This window comes from Heterocephalus glaber, unplaced genomic scaffold (assembly GCF_053883595.1).
Source record: "Heterocephalus glaber isolate CG9 unplaced genomic scaffold, H.glaber_assembly_v1.0 deba00001610, whole genome shotgun sequence".
Classification (NCBI taxonomy): domain Eukaryota; kingdom Metazoa; phylum Chordata; class Mammalia; order Rodentia; family Bathyergidae; genus Heterocephalus; species Heterocephalus glaber.
The window spans coordinates 23,699,477-23,722,793 of record NW_028258381.1 but is presented as its reverse complement, the minus strand read 5'-3'; the positions used below and the strand labels follow the sequence as shown (position 1 = coordinate 23,722,793).

At 51.4% G+C, this 23,317-nt stretch overlaps 1 protein-coding gene and 1 long non-coding RNA gene across 2 annotated transcripts in view; one reads left to right on the top strand and one right to left on the bottom strand.

Moving 5' to 3' along the window:
- LOC110348229 (uncharacterized) overlaps positions 1–1,660 on the bottom strand; it is a 36,606-nt gene extending 34,946 nt beyond the window's left edge. The window contains exon 1 of the long non-coding RNA XR_002393268.2: positions 1,526–1,660. This is a non-coding gene — a long non-coding RNA (uncharacterized LOC110348229). The remainder of the gene's footprint in view (positions 1–1,525) is intronic.
- Positions 1,661–10,958: 9,298 nt separating this feature from the next.
- On the top strand, positions 10,959–19,494 carry Serpine1 (serpin family E member 1). The gene is made up of 9 exons (XM_004840153.3): positions 10,959–11,094; positions 11,688–11,959; positions 12,561–12,794; positions 14,126–14,320; positions 15,275–15,473; positions 16,611–16,711; positions 16,805–16,891; positions 17,503–17,586; positions 17,870–19,494. The coding sequence occupies exons 2-9, from the start codon at positions 11,689–11,691 to the stop codon at positions 17,905–17,907; spliced, it is 1,209 nt and encodes a 402-aa protein (XP_004840210.1). The 5' UTR covers positions 10,959–11,094; position 11,688; the 3' UTR covers positions 17,908–19,494.
- The last annotated feature ends 3,823 nt before the right edge of the window (positions 19,495–23,317 follow it).

The window sequence follows — 23,317 nt, the reverse complement described above, 5'->3', positions numbered from 1 at the left end:
CTTTCTGATTCCGTGGCTGTCCCTTTGGGATGAGTTACGTGCCATGGAAGCAGGGCTGTCGCCTTTCTGCTTCCTGAGCTGGCCTGGAGTTCACCTGCAGGCCCAGGGCTTCTGTAGACCCTGACATACACTGGGGCTGTCTGGATCCAAGGCCACCCCAGGGCAGTGAGCTGGCAGGCTGGGCTGCACCCTGGGAGGGACCCAAGGGAGCTAACTGCTGCTCAGGCTGTGAATAACGGAAGCCTCATCGCCACCCTGGAGCTCCAGAGGAGGAAGTAACTGGCACAGGGCTGACTAAGAGAGCAGGCCCGGGCAAGAGGGCAGCGAGCGGGAACAGAGGACTCCTCCACACACCCCCACACAAGCAGATGCTCCAGCTGGGGTTCTCTGTCTCCAGGCCTTCTGCCAAGTTCCTGCACCCTAGCTGAGAAGTCCTCCCCCTGCCCTCCTGCGTGGTCCCTACCTGCCCCAGCCCCCAGAAATCCCCTCACTGGCTTCCATGCCTCATGGGTCACCAGAGACGCAACCCATGTAGACTCACTTGGAGGCTTCTGATCTTTACCTTTATACATACTCCCTTCACAAAAATCCCTAAGTCCCTCCACAGTCCTGCCACAGGGCAGAGGATAGTGGCAAAATGGTTTCAGATGACAATTTTGATAAAGAATCTCTTTCTTCAAGGTCTTCCTCTCGGCCATCTTCCCCAGAGCCTCCCATGAACTCCCCTTGTAGCTCTCTCCTGATCTGAGGTGAATGTACTGGTCTTCTACCCTGAAGGTGAACATTCCCCCCATACAGTGGACCCTTGAGTTACGACTGGCCTGACATACAAACAACACGGGTTATGACTGGAATTTTTAGTTTTAACTTATGACCAAAGCCTTGAATTATGACCCAAATCCTGGCCACTTGTGCGTCCAGATGGTCTCAGATACAGATTAACCCTTAAAGAGCTCTGGAAGGAACATTACAACATTCTTTCCTGTGTGAGTTAACTGAGAAATCCTGGGCCAATGTCTCTCTAAGAACATCTGCCTGGGCACAGGAGAAAGACTTTGAAGGCTGTGTAGAGGAGCCTGAGCCCTCAGTTGATCAACTTGAGTTACAACCAGCTCTTGGGAACAAATTGAGTTCATTAAGTCAAGGGCCCACTGTACCCTGGACCAAGTTTCTGTCTCTTTGCTTCCTTTCCACCCTCCTTAGAGTCTGGCCTGAAGTCCAAGATCAACATAAACCAGATCATAGAAGTCTGGTATGGTGACGCACACCTGGAATCCCAGCACTCTGGGAGGCTGAGGCAGGAGGATTGTAAGTTCCAGCCCAGCCTAGGCACCTTAGTGACTTAGGGGGTCCCTGTCTCAAAATAAAAAAGAGCTGGGGTGTAGCTCAGGCTGAAGGCTCTGGAGTCAATTCCTAGTGCCACAAACAAACAAAAACAAAAGCAAAACAAGAAACAGCCCACAGACACAAATAGGGAAGGACAGGGACAGAAACTTAAAATAAGTCAAAGGACAACGTGACATACCTCCTCCCTGGCCCCTCTCCACAGATTGTAGCTCCTTGTCTCCCAGCAACCCAGCCTTAGGGCCTCTGGGTGGCTCCTTCCAGTGTGACCAGGAGGATCCCAGGCTCTAACAGCCACCTCCGGCACAGGGCCCTGAGATTCCACAGCAGGTACTCATCTGGTTCGAAAGGCTACAGTCTCAATGTCAGAGACACCAGGGCAGCTGATAAGAAGAAAACAAACCCCAAACACCAGTAGCCTAGGAGGCTGATCCCAATCACTGGGTCCTGCTGGGCCCTCCTGGGTATGTGTCCTGGGGATTGGGGACCTTGAACCAAGGCCCAGAATGACACCATTCAAAAGTGAGGGTGGGCCTGAGACAGCCTGGTTGGAGTCAGTTCCTCAGTTTGGCAGATCTGGGGGGAGGCAGCACGGAGAACAGTGACACCTGCTCTGGAGGGTCTGGGCCCACCCTGGGCTGGAGATTCAGGGACAGGCATGCAAGGGGTGTCAAGGGGATAGCTGAGGCCCTGAGCCATAGGATGGGGTCGGGGGAGCTGGAGCCAGCCCCTCAAATCAGCTGCATGACCTTAAGCAAGATGCAAGAGACCAACCTGTCTTTCTCCATCTGTAGAGTGGGCATCATGCCTTTTTTTTCCCTCCCAGTAGTGAGGACTGAGCCCATGGCCTTTGCACTGAGCTATACCCCCAGACTTTATTTTTATTTATTTGTGTATTTATTCATTAATTTTTCTTTTTTTTTTTTTGGTACTGGGGGTCGAACTGGGGTTCTTCCACTTGCACAACAGGCAGCGAAACCACTGAGCTAAATCCCCGGGCCTTATTCATTAATTTTTGAGACAGGATCTCACTAAGTAAGTTGTCCAGGTTGGGCTTGAACCTGTGATCTTTCTGCCTCAGCCTCTCAGAGTGCACCATCATGCTGGGTGGCAGCATCGATCTTCCCTCCAGCCTCTCTGGGTATGGGAGGCTGGGTGTCGATCACAGGGACACCACGGCCCATTGGTAGTGTTCCTTCTGTCCCTTCCAGGTGTGGGCTTTCCCTTCTCCAACCTTGGGGTTTGCTTCATTCCTAGCTCCCCTAGTCTGTGCCCAGAAAGAGAAAGGAGCTGTCCCCTCTGGCACCACAGATGGCAGTCCTGGGCTGGTCTTCTCCATCCCTCATGGAGCCAACTGCAGGCTCTGTCTCCTGAAAACCCTGCCCCAAACCCAGAGCTCTTCCCAGCAGTCTTACTTGGCTTCTTGCAGCCAACTGGCTGTGGGAGGCCATGGAATCCTGTCCTCTGCCACAGGGGCTTCTTTAGCCAGATGCCCCTTAGTTCTGCCCTTGGCCTCCCTGCAGTTCTCCCACCTCAGTTCTCCCCGAAGGAGCTCACCTGCCTTTGAAAGCAAGAAGAGGGGAGTTTGTGCCCAAGTGGGTGCCCACCGGGCCCTCCAGCTTGGATTCCAGCCCGTGCACCTGGAGGACAGTGAGTGGCATCTGCCCTGCCTGGGCTTGTTTACCCTGGGACAGAAAGGCCCAGTCCCTGGCCTCCTGCAGAGTCACTGACTGCCCTGCACATTGTTCCCTTTCCGGTGGAATTTCTGCTCTTAGGACTCAGTGTTGGTGCCTCACAGCTTGGTTTCCTCCTGTCCAGACAGGGCTGGCCATCAGCCAGGAGCTTGGCCCCTCATGGAGAGGCCGTGGCCCAGGACAGCAATGAGCTGAAGTGAGAGGCAGGAAGCAGAAGTGTTCCTTCCATCGAGGCCCCTTCTGCAGGCCTGCAGTGTCCCTTGGCAGGGTGTCCACTATGCTTGCAGTGGGCAGTGTGAGCCCAGGGAGCAGCCTGGGGTGGACAGGCAGGCAGTTCCACACAGATGGGGACATAAGCAACCACCTCGGAATTCATACTTCCAGTTGTCTTGTCTCTTACTTTGTTCCAAGACCCTGGCTCAAGGGGAAGGCATCACCCACAGACAGGCTGACATGGGGACCGAACTTCCAAGGTCATCACCAGGCAGGGGACAGGTCTGCCCAACACTGTGCCAACCACCTGCCTGTGGCACTTCCTGGGGGCTTTGCAAGGTGCGGGAGGAAGAGAAGACACAAGGAGACAGTGCACAGCTCTCTGCTCCTATCCAAGGACCTGGGCCACATGCCCATTCCAAAAAAAAAATACAGGTCAAATTCCTCGGGTGTTTTAAAAATATTTATTTATTTATTTTTGGATTTTTTTTTTTTTTTTTTTTTTTTTGAGACAGGGTCTGGCTACGTAGTTCAGGCTAACCTTGAACTGCTGGCAATTCTGCCTCAGCCTCCTGAGTGCTCCTGATTGCCGGGATTACAGACTCTGTCACCACAACTGGCTCCTGAGGTGTTAAATGCCCTTCCACCCTGGAGCAGAAGGTTCGGGAGTCCTCTGTTGAATCTGAACTGCCTCATACCTGCCACCTCAGCTCCCCTCACCCTCTCCCCCAGGGGCTCCCCAGCAGGCAAGGCAGGAGGCAGTTACTCGCTCTGCCTGCATCAGCCTTACTCACGCCATCCTGTTCACTGCTCCTGACACAGTCAGGGCACAGCCCCCAGGAAGGAGCCTCAGAGGACAGCGAGTCCTGGGATGGCAGGGAGGGCCCACCTGGGGGCTCTGCTCTGGATCCGAGATCTCAGCACAGCAGTGAACCCCTTACTAGGTCCTCCTCCCCAGAAAGCCTGGTCACCTCATGCCATCCATGCCAGACACAGGCCAGCGTCATGGGTGGCCTTGCTTGCTCAGCCTCTGAGGTCTTCTAAGGACCTGATTAGCTGAGCCCTCCTATTCCTCCCCTCTAGCACGTGAGTCCCAGTCTCTACCTGCAGGAAACCAAGAAGCTCAAGAGAAGACACTGTTTTCTTATTTCCAGAACTGAGGATTGAACCCAGGGCCTTTGCACTGAGCTACATCCCCAGCCTTTTTTTATTTTATATTTTGGACAGGGTCTCATGAACTCGTTAAGGTGTCCTAGCTGGGCTCAAACTTATGATCCTCCCGCTGGGCTTACAGGCTTGCATCACCATGCCTGGCTACATCTTTTATAAAGAAGACAATTTTAAACTCATTGGGAATCTACTGGCTGCTTTCTATGGCTAGACACAGCAGGGTACCTCGCACATGCATGTTGAGTCCCTAAGAATGCCGTTACAAGGGAGGCATAGCCACCCCACTCTGCAGAAGGGAAGACTGGGGCTCAGGGGAGGAAAGGGGGGCTCCTGCTTGTGCTCAGGCCCTCAGGGTCTGGGAGGATGGGAGCTGGCATGGCCGGTCATGATGATGACCACGGGCAGATCCTGGGTCCAGAAGCCCGGCCTGTAAGCAGGCTGCACTGAGTGCGCAGCAGCAGGCAGTGATCCTGGGCTCTCCTGGTGCTACCTCAGGCCAGGGAAGGCAACACAGCAATGTGGACTCTGACAGTGAGGGACACCAGGGCAGGGGCAGGGGCAAGAACACAGGAAGCGGCAGGAGGAGGAAACCGGAAGTGGTGGGAAAGCCTTTCCAGGTGGGCGCCAGCCTGGGCCAGGTAGTGTGCTGCTTCGAGGGCAATGAGAGTGTCAGGCCCTGAAGACAAAGCCAAGATTGACCCTGGACATCCCAGAAGGTCCAGTGGCCCAGGCCAAGAAAGACCCCAACCAAGAAGCCAGTCGGCACCATGTTGGAGGAGGAAGACAGCCACTGCCCCACTCCCAGGCCTCCAGGGCCAGATGAGGGTCTCCATTCCCCTCCTGTCCCATCTGGCTCTACAGCTGCAGAACCACACAAAGGGGCTCTGGGGGACCCAGGGCACAGGCAGAGCCTGGCCAAGTTCTGATGTGGAGGATAGATGGTGGGGGGCTGGGATGACTCAGATGAAGAGACATTCAGGAGTCCTGCTCTCATATGGTGGGGAAGCCAGTGAGAAAGGAATAGTTGGTGACTCGGGGCACCCCCAGAGTGCCCCATGGCAGATTCCATCTAGACTGTGTCACCCAGCTGCTTCGTCTCTGGAACCTCCACCACCCACAAAGCCCCCACTGACCCTGGCCAGCATCTTTCCGGGCACCTGCCCAACTCAGTAGAAGAGGAGAGTCCACAACCAGGACCCAGAGGACAGCAAGGAGAGATGGGTGGGAGGGTCTGGAAAGAACAGATGCTCACCGGGAGCAAAGTGGCAAGGAGAAAGACTGCTCCCTTGAGATGCGGATGCAGAGGGGAGAAGGGACATGCGCTCCCCTTTGTGCCTCCCAGCCCACCTTGTCCATAGGGGCAACCCTGCTTCGCCACCCAGCATGAGGAAGCCTTCCCTCCACATTCCACAATCCCCAAGGCTCCACCCTGACACACCAAACCTGCGATTTGGCATACTGGAAATTTTATGCTTTTTTATAATTATTTATTTTTCTTTTTCAAAAAAATTAGATTTCTGAGATGAGGTCTCACTATGTAGTTCAAACTGGCCTTGAACTCACTATGCAGCCCAAATTCAAGGCTAGTCCTGAATTTGAGACAATCCTCCTGACTCAGCCTCCCCAGTGCTAGGATTACAGGTGTGTACCACCATACCTAGCTTTGCATTTTTCTAATTATTTTATACACATTAATCTCTCATCTCCAGGATGTTCTTTCAGGGGAGGGAAGAGTTTCTATTTCTCCACATTATATCACCAGGCATTGATTGCCAAGGACTACTTGGCCCATGGAAGAAGCCAAGATTCCTACACCAGCCAGGGTAAAATAAGAACAGGATGTGTCCAGAGAGAACTATAAAGGAGATTTAGGAATGTGGAGAACGCGGAACTAGCTATGGTAATGATGAAGGAAAGTGAATCAGAGCCAGACAATCCAGACGCTGGATGCTTGGACGCAGAGAAGGAGGCAGGGAGACAGAATCCAGCCAGAGGTGCCCTGCAGGCTGCGTCACCTCCCTGGCTGACGCCGTCCAGCTCTGTGGTCACACTCACCCCAGATATCACGCACGCCACGCTTCCCTGTCCATCAGGCTTCCTCACAGGGCCCCATGAAGGGCCCCTCAGAGCTTCATTCTTACTTTGGGTCCATGAGGGTCATCCATAGTCACTGGACACTGACACCATGAGAGGCCAGCTCTAGATGCCACCAGAAAATGAGGGCACAGAAGGCATTTGATGGCCACAGCAAATTAAAGTACAGAAATGACCACAAGATAAGGGAAGGTCCAAATGTGTAAGAGTGGTTTAAGTGACCTAGAATATTATAGGGAATCAACAAAAGATGGAAAATAGTCGAGTGTGGTGCTGCATGCCTATAGCCTCAGCCCTCTGGGAGGCTGAGGCAGGAAGCCTGAACAATTTAGTGACTTAGCGAGACCCTGTTTCAAAATAATAAAATGTTAAAAAGGGCTGGGGATGTAGCTCAGTGCAAAGGCCCTGGGTTCAATCTACAGTGAGAGAGAGAGAGACAGAGACAGAGATATACAGAGACAGAGAGAGACAGAGAGGGAGGGACCGAGACAGAGAGAAAGAGATATGAGGCCTTGGCCAGGTGCAGTGATACACCTATAATCCCCACTATTCAGGAGTCTGAGCCAGGAGGATCACAAATTGAAACCCAGTCTTAGTGAAACTTATTGTTTATTTTGAGGAAACTTAGTGTTCTTCAAAATAAAAATGTGAAAAGGACTGGAGATGTAGCTCAGTGGTTGAGAGGCCCTGGATTCTGGCTTCAATCAGTACCAAAAGAGAAAAAAGAATAAAAGAGAAAAAAAGCCTAAAATGTGGTAGAGCACTTGCCTGGTATGTACAGAGCCCTGGGTTCAATCCCTAGCACTGCAGTGTGGCGGGGGTGGGGGTGGGGGGGGTGGGGGGGTTAGAAAAGAACTTTAAAAAGAGAAAATAAAAGAAGGAAGGAAGAAAGAAAGGAAGAAAGGGAAGAGAAGGAAAATAAAGGAAATAGAAGCTCAGTAAAAGTTAATTTTTGCTTTTTGAGTTGTTGTTGTTTTTGGTACTGGGGATCAAACTCAGGACCTTGAGCTTTCGAGGCAGGAGCCAGAACCACTGAGCTAAATCTCTGGCCCAAGTTAATTTTTGAAAGTGGAATATATAGAATTGGAGAGCACAGGCTGTTGGGGACAGAGCAGGTTTAAGGAGAGAAGCTGACCCGGCACTGTGGAGGCAGAGGGCTGGGGTGCTGGGGAGACAGAGGAGGGGAAGTCAGGCCTGGAGCCACTCAGAGGAGGAGGAGGAGGAGGAGGAGGAGGAGGAGGAGGAGGAGGAGGAGGAGGCTGACAGGCCCAGGCTGCCACATCCCAGGCCATGATCTTGAGGAACAGAGGCTGACACATAGGCCACTCATCCCACTTGCTCCTGGAGAGGGCAGAGCAGCCTGCCCAAACACAGGCTATTTTGGGCTTTTGTTGTTTGGAGAGCCACCAGGCCAGAAATAGTCCTGGGAATAAGCAGGACTTTGCCTCCTCCCACCCCCAGTTTTCTCAGCGAGATCACCCAGCATTGAGCATCGACAGGCCAGGGCCAACATTCCAGGGAGCCTGTGTAACTGATGGTACACATGCTCTCTTCCCACAGGAAGGGCTCCAGGAGCAGAGCCTTTGCCTGTAAAAGGGATTCTGGAAAGCTGAGGACAGGAAAAAAGGGATTGAGTCAGAGAGTGGAAAAGAGGGAGTGGAGGAGTGGGGAGAGATCTCTTGTAGGAGAGAAGAAGAGACCGGCAGAAAAGAAAGGGAGACCAGGAAGAGGAAGTCTCTAAGGGACAAAGGAAAGTGAAAAAGAGAGTACAGAGCTAAAGGCTCACAGAGAAAGCAAGAGCGAAGAGGAAGAGCAGAGAGCGGGCAAAAGGCAAGAGGGCAAACAGTCCAAATGGTGCCGATGGTGACAAAGTGTCGGGGTTTCAGGAGGACTGTGGCTCCGGGCCCCAGTGCCTACATGAGGGAGGGGGGTGGGGAGAGGGACAGTCATGGAAAATGTGCATCCGGGCCAGTCACGAACCACCTGGGAAGGGGCAGATGGAGACATCTTTCCCAGCTAGAACGAGCTTGAACTTCCCCAGAAATCCACAGCCTGCAACTCATCCTCTTATCTCTGACCCTCCGGAAATCAGAGACCCAGTTATTTCGAAAGCAAGGACTTTCTCTCTCTCTCTCTCTCTCTCTCTGTCCATCTGATCCCTTACCACAGCCAAAGCTTGACGGAAGGGATTGGGTCAAAGCTGTTTGGGGTGCAGGGGGAAAAGGCAAAGTGACAACCCCGTGAGTCAGGCTAGATTCTGAGAAGAGTGTTCCAGGGAGGTCTTTGGAGGAGTGACCCCTGGGAGCCTGCCGGAAGCTGCATCCGGTGTGACAGCCCAGCACGTCTCCATCTCCAAGGGAGGATAAGATGTGGACAGGAGCAGCAGGGACCATGGTCAAGTCTGGCTTCTCGACCATTGGCAGCCCCAACTCACCAGAGTCAAAGGAAAAGTCAGACATTGAACACAGGACCCCGTCCTGTTGTGTTTTGCCTCAGTCCCGAATAACCACTTGCCAGCTGCCAACAGGTTCCTTCCAATTTGGGAGAAGTCCCCTTCATAAGTCAACACTTTATGTTTCCAAAGGAATGTCCCCAGCAGCGACCAGGACATAGAGCTGCAACCCTATACCTGTGCCCCAGCTCAGAGCGGCTTCTTGGAGTGGCACATGGCACTGGGTCTGTGAGTGGGGGTGGAATTGGTCTTTCCCTGGCCAGGCCCCAGGCCTCCTCCGAAAGCAGCAGGGACCTATGTGGTGGAGGCCTGAACAGGTGTAGGGCTGAGAGACAGAGCAAAGGAGGGGTCAGCTAATGTAGCTGGAGGTGTCAGGGCGGGCTCCTGGAGGGGCTGATCCTAGCTGCGGCTACACCCGCTGCTCGTCTGAAACCTTGGGGCTTGGCACTCCCAGCCCAGACTCTCAGATGCCCCTCTGAGCCCTAAGGATGGAGGTGAAGGCACACGGGACACTTCTGGGAGTTCCTACTTGTGTCTTCTGCCTTGGAGAGATCAGGGCAGCTGCCTCTTCCTTGTCACTAACCACCTCTCAGCTTCCAAACCACAGCTGGGAAAAGCAAGGAGACGTAAACAAGAGGAACCATTTTTCCTTTAACATGCCTGTGATCCCAACTTTCCGACAAGTTACCCTGCTTTCCTGACACCCCTACCTGCTGGGAACTCCGCTCAGCTGCTCCGTGGTTGTCCTTGGTAGCTATTTACTGAAAAATCCAAAACAATATCCCTACACTACCACCCACCCACTGAAGCTTCCCATGACTCTGTTATTAGCTGTTTCTATGGAAACTGCCTGGCATAGGATCCCATCACTTACACAAAGCATGACAGTGTACGAACCCCAAGGCCAAGTGTACCATCTTCCCCCCTGAAGAACACCCCAGCTACCTGTCCACTGCAATATCCAGGCCCCATGGCCGTGGTACCTGACCCTGTGAAGCCCTGAATATCTACCCTTGGAAGAACTCACTGGACACTCTTCCTCCCCTAACCCCAAAGCCCTAAAATGCACCACGAATTGACACTACTTCCTCCCACCCTCCTCCCATGGCCCTAGCCACCCGTGTCTGCGCCGGGGGAAGGAGGATAAGGGAGAAGCCCTCCCCAGCCACCTTACACAGATCAAAGGAACAAATTTAACCTGCTTTGCTCCTAATTCTCTGCCCAGGCTGTCCCATGGTGATCCCGGTCCCTTTCAGCCACCTCCGCCCCCACCCAGCACGCCTCAAACCCCAGCCAGCCAGACAAGGCTGTTGACACAAGGCGAGCCCTCGGGGGCATGGAGAGTCTGGGCACGTGGGGAGTCAGCCATGCATCATCGCGGCACGGCGGGCACAAGGCAGGCATGAAAGGACCTGGAGTCCTTGGTCTGGCTGAGCCCAAGACAGTCAGAGCCCAGATGGTCACAGGGCACACTGCATGCCCCGCTGGCCACCAGGCTGAGACACAGAGTGGGGAGGGACGTATTTTCCAGGAGGATACTTGGGGCTCAGGACAGCAGCACTGGAGAAAAGCCCTGCCGGATTGTTAACATCTCTGATAACTCCAGTTTCCTATTTTTCCAAAGGAAGAAAGGAGGACATGAACTGTTTTCCCCCAAGCTGAGCCCCAGGAAAAGCAATTCTGAATACCAGGCACCGTGGGCCATTGGGTGCTGCCAGAAGTCACATTGGCAGAACATCCTAAGACACAGGGCACAGGCAGAGGGTGTTCAAATCAAAGGAGGCCACTGGGCCAAGGCAACCAAGGCTTGCCCAGTTGTTCCTGAGCCCTCGCACATGCACACTAGCAGGGAGGCACGAGCACACACGCATACACACCCCAACAAGTCCAGGAGAGGGAAGTGCAGAGGTGGCCGGGCTTCCAGAGCCAGAAAGTGGGAGGGGCAGAGCATGAATTCATCTGTTTCCTGCTCACATCTGGTATAAAGGGAGGCGGCAGTCTGGGAGGGACACAGCAGTGCTCTGCTGTCTAGGAGAGCCACACCCCCTCCGCCAGCAGCCCAGAGCCAAGGCTCACTGCTGCCAAGCAGGACACGCCGCCAGTCACAGGCACCTTCGAGGACATCAGGTAAGACCAGCAAACTCCTCCTTCTGGAGCTTGCAGCGCAGAACTTCTCATCCCAGAGTCTCCTCCATCCAGATCCTCACTTTCTCTCTGTTTTCTTTCCCTGGAACCCTGAAGCCTTGATCTGTAGTAGTTGTGCCACACTGGAGCTGGGAGGGTGGTCAGGCCCTGCCAGCAGCCCACCACCCAGAATGAGGACCTCAGCTCTCTCCGTCCCTTTCCAGCAAGACACACCCCCTGCTTCTCCACCTCAGCAGAAGGGCTCTCTGCTGCTCGCTTGAGCAAAGCGTAGTTGGGGGTGTGTGGTGAGAGAACTGAAAAGCACTGTGCAGTACAGAACAGCATTCCAGTCCCCTGGAGGGGATACACCTGGGTGCTCTTCCAAGATTCCTACAGGGAAAAATGGGCTGCTGACTCCCTGGGCCGGACTGAGATAGCATCAGCTGGAAGTAGGGTGGGAAGGGCTCAGCATCCCGTCCCAGCGAGATCTCTTAGAACCTGTTCATGTATCACCCGCCAGCAGCAAGCCGGGGCGCCCTCTCTCACTCAGTAGTCTTCCAGAACTCTCTCACGAGATCCTCTTCCATTCATCCTAGGATGCAGATGTCTCTGATGCTTGCCTGCCTCACCCTGGGCCTGGCCCTCGTCTTTGAGAAAGGGGCCACCTTGCACCCTCATGAGTCGCAGGTGGCCCACCTGGCCACAGACTTTGGAGTGAAGGTGTTCCGGCAGGTAGTGCAGACCTCCAAGGACAGCAACGTGGTTTTCTCACCCTTTGGGGTGGCCTCGGTACTGGCCATGCTGCAGGCGACAACGGGCGGAAAAACCAGGCAGCAGATTGAAGCAGCAATGGGATTCAACATCGATGGTGAGAGTCAGGGCAGAGAGGGAGGCAGGGAGTCAGGCAGTCTCCAGGAGCTGGGGAGAGGCTGGGCCCAGCCTAGCCAGGTGGACATTTTCACAGCTGCAAGGACAGCCTGTCTTCCCCCACCACATCCTTGATCTGCCAGGGTGTACAGCCCAGTGCATTTGCCACTTATTTTATTAACTGTGGCCCTTAACTCTACTAAACCTCAGTTTCTTCAGCTGCAGAATGGGCATGGTAAAAATGCCTGTGACATAAAGCTGTGTGAGTACTGAATGGAACTGTGCATGTGAAATGATCAGCACAGCCATTATTATAAGAAGTTTAGGGTTCACGATTTAAGAACAAGCTGGCCATGGTGGTGCATGCCTGTAATCTCAGTACTCAGGAGGCTGAGGCAGGAGGATGGCTTCAAGTCTGAGGCCAGGCTGAACTGCATATTGAGACCCCATCTCAAAAAAAGACTACGAATAATAAGAACAGAGAAAAACATTCTAACCCAAAGAAGATTAGGACCTGAGACTTGGGAGGAAAGGAAGGAGATGCAGAAAGAGATGGAGGTTCGGCGTGAGCCTGATGGCCCTGTCTTTCTTGCTTGGCACAGGGAGGGACGTGGCCCATGGTCACCGTCTAATGTACAAGGAGCTTATGGGACCGTGGAACAAAGATGAGGTCAGCATCACCGATGCCATCTTCGTCCAGAGGGACTTGAAGCTGGTCAAGGGCTTCATGCCCCACTTCTTCAGGCTCTTCAGGACCACAGTCAAGCAGGTAGACTTCACCGAGGTGGAGAGAGCCAGGTTCATTATCAACGACTGGGTGAAGACACACACGAAAGGTGAGCAGGTTGGGGGAGGTCCCCAGGGCACAGACAGAGGGGATTCTGAAACAACCCACATGGCCTGAACCCTCCCTTTCAGCCTTCTCTTCCCCATGGGCAGAAGGCCAAGGGCTTTAAAAACCAAAGCATTTAGTTGGGTGTGACAGTGCAGGCCTATAATCCCACCACTCTGGGAGGCTGAGGCTAGAAGACCAAAAGTTTCAGCCCAGCCTAAGCAATTTAGTGAAATAACAATATCCTGTCTCAAAATAAAAAGTAAAAAGGAGCTGGGGATGTAGCTCACTGTAGAGGCCCTGGTTTCCACCCCCAGTAACAAAAACAAAAACAAAAAGAACCATTGTACTGAGCCGGGCATAATTGTGCACACCCGTAATCCCAGCACTTGGGAGGCTGAGGCAGGAGGACTGCTGTTAGTTCAAGGCCAGCCTGGGCTCTATAGTGAGTTCAAGGCCAGACTGAACTACAAGGTGAGACCCCGTCTCAAACAAAACAAAACAAATTTTGGGGGCCGGGGATTTAGCTCAGTGGTTTCGCCGCCTGCTGTGCAAGTGCAAGGACCCGAGTTTGATCCCCAGTACCAAAAAAACCCAAATTTTTAAAGCATCTTACTAATATTTTTCTTAATTAGGCTTTCTCATGAACCAATTTGAAAGGCATCCCTAAAAAGTGTAATAAGAGGGCTGAGGATTTAGCTCAGTGGTTTCGCCACCTGCTGCCCAAGCACAAGGACCCGAGTTCGATCCCCGGTACCAAAACAAGCAAACAAACAAAAATGTGTAATAAGATAATTAAGGACAGTAGTAACCCAAACATGGACAAGCCCTCAAGACAACTTGGGCAACTTAGTGACTTAGCAAAACCCTATCTCAAAAAAAAAAACAACGGGGAATATAGTTCAGTGTGAAAGGCCCTGGGCTCCATCCCCACCTGGACAGGATCCCATGGCCAAAAGAGTGCTGTGTCTGAGACTCTTAGAAAGATGGAACAAACAGAAAGCAGCTATGTTGGTCTATTTAAAACCCTGTTCAAGCTGGGCATGGTGTAGCACTCCTATACTTTCAGCACTCTGGGAGGCTGAGGCAGGAGGATCACAAGTTGAAGCCCAGCCTGGGGAACTTAGCAAGGCCCAATTAAATATCGAAAAAGGGTTGGGGATGTAGCTTGGTGCAAAGGCCCTAAGTTCAATCCTCAGTACTAAGGAAATCAGTCAATCCCTGTCTGCCCCCTGGCTCCCGTCAATACACACCCACTTGAGGGCTGGGAGCCAAAGAGAGCCATCTGAGAGGCTTGCAAAGCACCTCCCTTCCTGACCCCTGGGTTTCCTCTAGGCATGATCAGTGACTTGCTTGGCGAAGGGGCTGTGGACCAGCTGACGCGCCTAGTGCTGGTGAACGCCCTCTACTTCAATGGCCAGTGGAAGTCACCCTTCCCAGAAGCCACAACCCGGTCTCGCCTCTTCCACAAGCTGGATGGCAGCACCATTTCCGTGGCCATGATGGAGCAGACCAGCAAGTTCAACTACAGTGAGTACAAGACCTCCTTTCCCCTTCTCACAAGACCGCCTCATCCCCGGGTGTCCCCAGGGATCTCCAATGTCCCCCTTTGAGAGAAGACCACAGTGCGGGGTTCCCCTCTGACCCTCCAACACACCCTGGTGCCGACAAAGTTTTCCCGGATGGGAGACCATGGGGTAATAAGAGCAGAAGAAAGGAGCTGTCTCTCCTGCCAAATGAGGCTGAAATCCAGAAATTCCCTCAGCCCACACCAGAGTGACTGCTTGCCCATGTCTCATCTTCATGGCTTCTAGTGTGATTATCTGGGGCCAAAAAGTCCTGCTGGGGAAGGGCTACATGGAAGATCAGATTTAAGGGGATCAGGATTGTAAAGAATTGATGTAGGGGAAGGGAGTTAAGGGTCAAGAAAACCTAAGGGCCGGGGATTTAGCTCAGTGGTTTCGACGCTTGCCTCACAAGCCCAAGGACCCGAGTTCAATCCCTGGTACCAAAAAAAAAGAAAACCTAGAGAGAGAGGCAGAGACAGAGAGAGGAAGGAGGAGGAGGAGGAGACACTGAGCTGGCAAAAGAGAAGGGAAATGGGATAAAAACATTGAATAGGCGCTGGGGATGTAGCTCAGTGGTAGAGCACTTACCTAGAATGGTCCTGAATTCAATCCACAGCACTGCAAAAACAAAATCACTGTAAACCTTTGACATTGGAATGGGAAAGTGGTGGGGGAGTTTCAAAGGCCAGAATGGAGAGCTTGGCTTCCAGAAAGAGTGAAGACAAGCACTAGTTAAAAAAATAAACAGTGCTGGGGTCAGGGATTTAGCTCAGTGGTTCCACCGCCTGCCTCACAAGCACAAGGTCCAGAGTTCAATCCCTGGTACCAAACAAACAAACAACCAAACAACCAGTGCTGAGTTAGAAGCCACAACAATGGGAGCCATTTCCCAGGAGCTATCTTGGTTTCTTCACAGCTGAGTTCCTCACTCCTGATGGTGAATACTACGACATAGTGGAGTTGCCCTACCATGGGGAGACCCTCAGCATGTTTATTGCCGCTCCCTACAAAAAAAAGGTGTCTCTCTCTGCCATCACCAACATTCTTGATGCCGAGCTCATCAGGCAGTGGAAAGGCAACATGACCAGACTGACTCGCCTGCTGGTGCTGCCCAAGTAAGCCACCTGAGGTTGTGCCATCATCCTGCCAGTGCCCCCATTCTGCCCTCCCCCCTTCCCGTCTCCTGGTTACCTGAAATTGCTGTCCCCTTGTTGAGTTTCACAGATCTGTGACTCCTGTAGGAGGGACATGTGTGGGAGGCTGATGGGAAATGCCAGCCTGGGTTTGATTATCACTGCATCATCCCCAACCTGTTTCCGACCAAGGGCAGGGGAAAGATTCTCTAGAAAATGTCCCCGTACCAACCATTCCCAGAATACCCAGCAAGCGCCAGCCACAGGGGAGCTGCTGAAATGATGCAAAGGGAGGCGGCTGATTTGGCTTACAGCCATTTCTGAATGTTCTGTGTTTCCACACCCATCTCCTGGAACCAACATCTAAACAGTGGAACAAAAGAAATCACTTCTGGGATGGGACAGCCCAGACTACAGCCTCTGGCTGGAGTTTCAAAGAGCAGATTTTTTTCAATCCTTCTGCACAAGCAAAGCGGGTGGAGAAGGCTGTGGCTGGGTAATCGCAGGGATGTCCCGCCAGGCTTACCTCAGACTTCCACATGCTATAATGCCAGGCTTGGGGAAAGAGGAGAATTTCATTGCTTAACTGGCTGCTCAGATTCCCTCTCTCACAAGAATGAGATAATTACGTGTGCCCTTGTGGGGAGCAGAGAGCCCCCCAAAGCTTCACCGCTGGAGTCCTCTTCGGGGTTAGCACTCAGAAACACAAATTTATACCTGGGTTTGGTGGTGCATGCCTATAATCCCAGCACTTGGGAGGCTGAGGCAGGAGGATGGCTGTGAGTTTGAGGCCGGCCTGGATAGTAAGATCTTGTCTTGAAAAAAAAAAGAAACACAATCTACAGATTTTTGTTCAAACATCCTTGCAGAAGAATTTGCCCTACCTTATGTGAGAAGAGTAACTAGTCACAGGTTTGAGGCAGGTGGAGAGATTGAAGAATACTCATTAGTATTAGCAACTTGCAGCAAGAAGAGACTTTGCAAATAGACCTCCCTCTTCCTCGACCGCATCAGTTCCCTCCCTATGGATCTGTCCCCGGGAACCCAGGTGGAGCCCAGCTCAGTACAGGTGCCGCAGCATGGGAGAGCTGACCTTGAGCTGTCTCCTGCTGCCAACAGGTTCTCCCTGGAGTCAGAAGTGGACCTGAGGAAGCCCCTGGAGGATATGGGGATGACCGACATGTTCAGGACGGGCCAGGCGGACTTCACACGGCTTTCAGGTGCGAGACGGTCTCTATGGGGCCCCCAAGAAGACCAAGGAGGCTCCCCAAGAGGCAGGACTGATCCACCCTTGCATCTCCCCTCTGTTTCAGATCAAGAGCTTCTGTACGTATCTCAGGCACTGCAGAAGGTGAAGATTGAGGTGAACGAGAACGGCTCGGTGGCGTCCTCCTCCACAGGTGAGTCCTGCTCATTGAAGCTGCCCCAGCCTCAGCCCAAGGCTTCCAGGAGAGGCCAACAACTGGCCCGTCCATGGCCCTGCAGGAGAACCAGCCCCCAGTCCCAGAGCGGACCCCTGCTACCCTGTTCTGCCCCAGCCTCTCTCCCAAGCATACTACCTGTGAGGACAGGAAGTGCCGCCTCTGTCACCTGTTTCTCAGCCTGGAAGATGGACATGCTTTCCCTAGAACTCTGCCCCCTCACCTATGGCTCCTAAATTCGAAAAGCCCAAGCATGGTGGTGCACACCTGTAATCCCAGCACTCTGGGAGGCTGAGGCAGGAGGATCTCAAGTTTAAATCCAGCCTGGGCAATTTAGCAAGACCCCGCCTTAAAATAAAAATGAATACAGCCAGGGATTTAGCTCAGTGGTTCTGCCGCCTGCCTCGAAAGAGCAAGGTCCTGAGTTTGATCCCCGATACCCCCCCCCCCGCAAAAAAAAATGCCTGGCTAAAAATTGTGTCCTAACATTGTTGTCAGATGGGAGGTTGGTGTCATGGGGTTTCTTGGGATCAATCCAGGCACTGGTGCTGATGTCCCTCTCTCCTAAGACTTTGTCCTTTCTCTTCCAGCCATTGTCACCTCAGCCCGCATGGCCCCCGAGGAGATCATCTTGGACCGACCCTTCCTCTTTGTGGTCCGGCACAATCCCACAGGTAAGCCCAGAACCCCACCCTCTGTCCCCCACCAGTGCTGTCTCAGGCACAAACAGTTGTAAATGCCCCTCAAGTCCCCAAGGACTCTGGGCAAAGACTCAGGAACTGGGTCCCTCTCCTGTCCTCACAGAAGGTGGCCAGCTATCGTCACACACGAAGCACTACAGTCCTAACTTAGTCACTGAACAGCTGTGACTTCGGACAGCCACCCATCTTCTTGGATCTGTTCACCCATAAACATCGTACTTCCCATTCTCACTTCTCATAATTCTTCCATTCACAGGGACAGTTATTTTCATGGGCCAAGTGATGGAGCCCTGACTATGAGAATAGAAACTTGCACCTGGGACAAAACTGGAGATGGATTGGAGAAGAAATTTTGTTCTAATGACTTTTCAGAGAAAGAGAAGACATTTGCCTTTTTCCCTCCGTGGTAAATCTTTCCAATCAGCCTCGTAGACCTTAGCCTCTGTGGGAGGACCCGGAGTCTGACTCTGGCTGGGAACCCCCAGGGGAGACCCCTGGAGCATGAAGGTCTTCAGCCCAGGCTGTAGGACCTGCAGAACTGCGGACCAAATGCATCTGCCCACCTCTCTGCGATTTGGGTCTTCAGATCTGGTTGCCCCCAAGGCCCTGGCAGACCAGAACCGTGAGGCTTGCAGGAGCTTGTGCATGATTGGTAGGGACGATTTGTGTTCCAGTCACGCTGCTGTCATCCCTGCCCTGTCTGCCGCTGAGGTGGCGGCTGGTGAAAGGCCGAAGAAGGAAAGCTCTTTCATCTCAATGTCCATCCCGACACTGACCACTGCCCCCTCTCAGAGGGGCTTCAGACTGGCAAAGCAAATGCCAACCCTCCTTCCCCAGAAACAGTGTGCAGATATCATTCTGGAGTGTAGGTGATTGTTTACTCAAAGAAGCAGGTTTTTGCTTCCCACAAACTTGATTTTTGCAGGAATAGAAGAAGAAAGGTCAGATGTGTCCCTGGCTCTTCACCTGCACCCAGTCTCCTGGTGGGGAGAGTGGATGTCAGGGGTGTGCTTGAATATTTACCACATACTTGCCTTTGTGTGCTTGTTACAGAGAAAGATGATTATTAAGGGAAAAGTATTCTTTAAGCTTGTGCATGGTGTTCTTTTGTGATTTGTTGCCATCGCATCTCAGGAGTTTGGCTCTCCAGCCTCCACCCCTCTGGGTGCAGACGTGACGGGCCCCACACTGCCACCTGGTGGCTGCCTCGGTCCTGCGCCTCCTCTTTCCACTTGATGGCCAAGGGCCCCCACCAAGGTGACCCAGCCATACCCCACACTAGGGATCAAAAGGATGGGGTGGGTGACATGACAGAGACTTGAGTGAGGACACAGTGGTTTCAAATTTTTCCAATATATTTAGAACAGAAATGCAAGGGGCTGCATGACCTACCAGGACAGAACTTTCCCCAATTACAGGGTGACTCACAGCCGCAGTGGTGAGTCACTTCAATGTGTCATTTCCGGCTGCTGTGTGGGAGCAGTGGACACGTGAGGGGGATGACAGAGACAGCCAGCATGGACTTGAGCACCTTGTTAGATAATCTTTCTGAAACCCTCCTAGCTGGGGGTAGGCAGGAAGGCCAATTTATTGAAGAATTACATGTGGATGTGAAATGAATGTAACCTAATAGAAGTCTAATCATCCCACCATGTTCTCCACTGAAAAATCCTCATCTGTTTTTTGGTTTGGTTTTTTTCTTTTCTTTTCTCATGATGCACTGGACAATGACAGCCACCTGCAGCACTTGTAGGGGTCCCTAAATGTGGGGGGGTCAAACGTTCTTGAAATTGTGCCAAACTATTTACATTTTTACTTTTGATATATAAATAAAAATGTATCTTAAAAATAATAAAATAAATATAAAGCATATGACAAACAGTCTCTGTCTTTAGCTTCTGTGTTCTATATGGTACAAGGAGTCAAAACCCTGTTGGTTTGTGGATCTCTCTGTGGCTGGGGTCTTTGTGAAATGTTCACCTATAGCACAGGTGTGTAGGGCTGCTGTGGGTGAGTCCCCGAGATGGTGACCACGAATCTGCAGCATGCCCCAAGGACATGCTATGAGGACTTCATTCTCCCTTGGGAATCATCCTTAAAGAGGAAAGAGGGGACTAGGAAAATAGCTCAGCGGTAGGGTGTTCACTTAGCATGCATGAGGCCCTGGGTGCATTACAATAAAGAAAGAAAGAAGGGCAGGGGAGGGGAGGGGAAGGAGGGGAGGGGAGAGAAGGGAAGGAAGGGGAAGGGGAAGAGGACACAGTTTCCCCAATACCTTCCACCTACCCTGCCAGGCCTGATCACGGTCACTGTCCCTATGAGTTCTCAAGTCTATTCGTTTCCTTTCCATCCCCCACCACCCCCTCCTACTCCTAGGATGGTTCTGGGGTCCAGCCAGTACTTAATGTCCATTTCTCAGTCTACGACAGTGATTGGATTCATGTGCTCCCCAGCCCAATCTAGATATCAGGTTCCTCAAAAAAGTCTCTTTTGTTACGTATGAGTATACATAACATACTCCTTAAAAGGCTTCCTAAAAAACTTTTACTGTCTTCTTCCAGTTTCCTGTGCCTCATTTTCCTGAGCTGGGGATGGAACCCAGGGGTTCCCACATGCAAAGCAAGTGCTATCCCACTAAGCCTCGCTCCCAGCCCTCTCTGGGAGGCTAAAGGCTCTCGACAAAGGACACAACTCTCCAGTTTCTGTTCACATTTTTAAAGTAATTTTTAAGGCTGAGGATTTAGCTCAGTGGTGCCGCTGCCTGCCTTGCAAGCTCAAGGTCCCGAGTTCGATGCCCGGTATTAAAAAAAAAAGTAATTTTTAAACTGAAAACAACACCAACAACTATCTGTCAAACTTGCATCCCATCCAGCTCCAGAACCCTAAAGATAGGACGGATCAGTGATGGTGACTATCCTGGAGCTCCCAATGATGCGAACAACCCACTGCGGCACCTGTGCCATAGGTTCACCACCACTGGGATTGATCAATCTGGCCCTCTGTGTGCTCTGCTCATTTCTGAATAGGAACCACTCACCTAGGGTCTGACTCGAAGGCACAGTCTGGTAGTTAAGAGGTAGTGAGTTCTCTGTCAGAGGAAGTATTCAAGGATGGCCAGATGGATGCTTAGTAGGGATACTTCAGTGATCAGGGTACAGATTTAATGACTTTTAAAAAATTATATTTAATAATATGCTCATAGTAAGACATTCCAACAGTTCAAAAAGACAAAAGTAGAAAATTAATATCCCCTTGTTTCATGGGTACTCTTTTAGAACTTTACTAAGGGGCCGGGGATTTAGCTCAGTGGTTCCGCCGCCTGCTTTGCAAGCATAAGGTCCCGAGTTCGATCCCCAATACCAAAAAATGAAACAAACAAACAAAAAACCCTAAATTGGGCCGGGGATTTAGCTCAGTGGTTTCTCTGCCTGCTGCGCAAGTACAAGGACCCAAGTTCGATCCCAGGTACCAAAAAAAACAAACCAAAAATCAGTATGAGCCAACTGCATGATGAGAATGCCCCCAAATTCTAGTTACCTAGAACTTTACTAAGCATTTACAAGCATATTAAAAAAAATTCTCTTCCTTCTCTCTTTCCTTCTTCCCTCCCTCCTGCCCGCCCTTCCTTCCTTCCTTCCCTTTTCACTCCCTCCTTTTCCAGCACTAGGGATTGAACCCAGGGCATTTGCACTGAGCTATATCTCCAACCTCCCACTTTAATTCTGAGATATTATCTCTCTTTTTTTGGTACCAGGGATTGAACTCAGGAACTTGCGCTTGCAAGACAGGCATGGTACCACTGAGCTAAATCCCCAGCCCAATATTATCTCTCTTAAGTCTGTAAATTGCCCAGGCTGGGCTTGATCTTGTGATACTACTGACTCAGCCTCCTACAGTGTGAGGATTACAACAGTGCACCACCACGCCTGGCTTCTTTTCTTTCACACAACTGAAGTCATTATATCTACAACCTAGACCACTTCCCCTAATCCTTGTTACCAGCTGTGTATACACCTGTAGTAAAATCCCCTCCTCTCCTCTGACAGCTGTTAGGTGCTTTTGTTATTAGCGGTGCTGTCATCAAGGATGCCGAGGAGAATGTCGTTACATGCTTATCCTGGGCTCAGGCACGAATCCAGAGTCTCACTTCCTAATGATATGACTAAGTAAGTACAAGTATCTCTTTTTAAAATCTTCAAACTGTGTGGTTCTGGCAATACAAACATTTTCAAATGATACAAAACAACCAAAATAGATCCTTTTGCCTGGTGAGACTCTTACCTTTCCTTGAGTTTAAAAGAATCCTCACACTATCTTTTTCTCTGAAATGATGTTAAGACTTTCTTGGAGACAATTCTGAATAAAATGTTTGTTTGTTTGTTTTATCTGTCTATTTGTGATAGTGGGGTATTGAGGTCCCCCACTACAATTGTATTAGTGCTTATTTGGTTTTTCATGTCCATTAATATTTGTTTTGTATAGTTGGGGGCATTTGTATTTGGTGCATATATATTTGTGTTTTATTTTTATTTTTATTTTTTGTGTTTTCTGAATAAAATGTTTTTGAGAGGAAATCCAGAAAAAGTATTCACTCACTTGCTTACTCCGAAATCATTCAACATATGCTAAAGGCTTTCTCATGGCTTCTCTCATTCCTGTCTTGGAGGCATTTTTTTTTTTTAACTGGGGAATGAAATTTTGAGACAGGGTCTCACTAAGTCACTAAATTGCCCAAGCTGGGCTCAAACTAGAAATTCTCTTGCCTCAGCCTCTCAGACTGCTGAGATTACAGGTGTGCGCCTTCACACCCAGCTTTCCAGGGATATTCTTGGGTGCCTCCAATGTGATGTGCTCAGATATTCAAAAGAGAGTCCATTCTTGGGCGCCCCCTCCTTACAAATCCCTGTCTTTTGATTTGAAGCTTTCTCTTCTCCCTTCAGACTGGAATATTTGGAGGGGCCCTGAAGTCCACCAAGCTTGGCAGGAAGGGTCTCCTCTCCCTAGAAAGCCAAGGAACCTGGAACAGGCCTGGAATGAAGGGGTGTCTCCCCAGTTTTGGACAAAGATGCTATCTTTTTTTGGTACTGGGGATCAAACTCAGGTCCTTGCACTTGCGAGGAAGGTGGCGGAACCACTGAACTACATCCCCAGCCCAAAGATGCTATGTTTTAACATCACAAGTTTTCATCTCTCCTCTGCTGTTCTCACTGTGCACTGCGAGGGCAAGATGTGGTGGTGGAACTAGAGTCAAAGGCCACAGAAGCCACCAAGCCTGCTTCCAGCTAACGTGGCCTTGAGATGGAAATACTGCACATGGCCCGTCAGGGTCAGAAGAGAGCTCCATGCTGGTGCCAAAGCACTCTTCTTTCTCCTCCTCTTGTGCAGAGCCCCTTTGGGCTCATAGTGGGCATCTGGATCATGGAGGCCCCAGTCCAGGGATTCAGGGACATTGTGACCCAGGTAGACTGTTGACCTCCTTAGCCCAGGAGATGAGCTGTGGAGAGGGAGCTGAAGAGTGACCCGTTTGTTAACAGATTTTCTTAGAAACCTAAAGAAATTCTTTGCACAAAATGCTTCCAAAAACAGGGCAAGTGCGCCCTAATTCTGTAGTATACAGTTCAAAACCGGCCCACACCTGCTGAGAAGGCTCAAGAGGACAGAATTCTTCAAAAGGCCCCTTGCTGGCGAGGAAGCCTGCACCAGG

What these genes read in the sequence shown, in the direction of transcription:
- Serpine1 (XM_004840153.3), top strand. Translation starts at nt 11,689, where the DNA reads ATGCAGATGTCTCTGATGCTTGCCTGCCTCACCCTGGGCCTGGCCCTC. An exon ending in AATGGGATTCAACATCGATG is followed by an intron (nt 11,960 to 12,560) that starts GTGAGAGTCAGG and finishes TGCTTGGCACAG; the next exon opens with GGAGGGACGTGGCCCATGGT. An exon ending in GGTGAAGACACACACGAAAG is followed by an intron (nt 12,795 to 14,125) that starts GTGAGCAGGTTG and finishes GGTTTCCTCTAG; the next exon opens with GCATGATCAGTGACTTGCTT.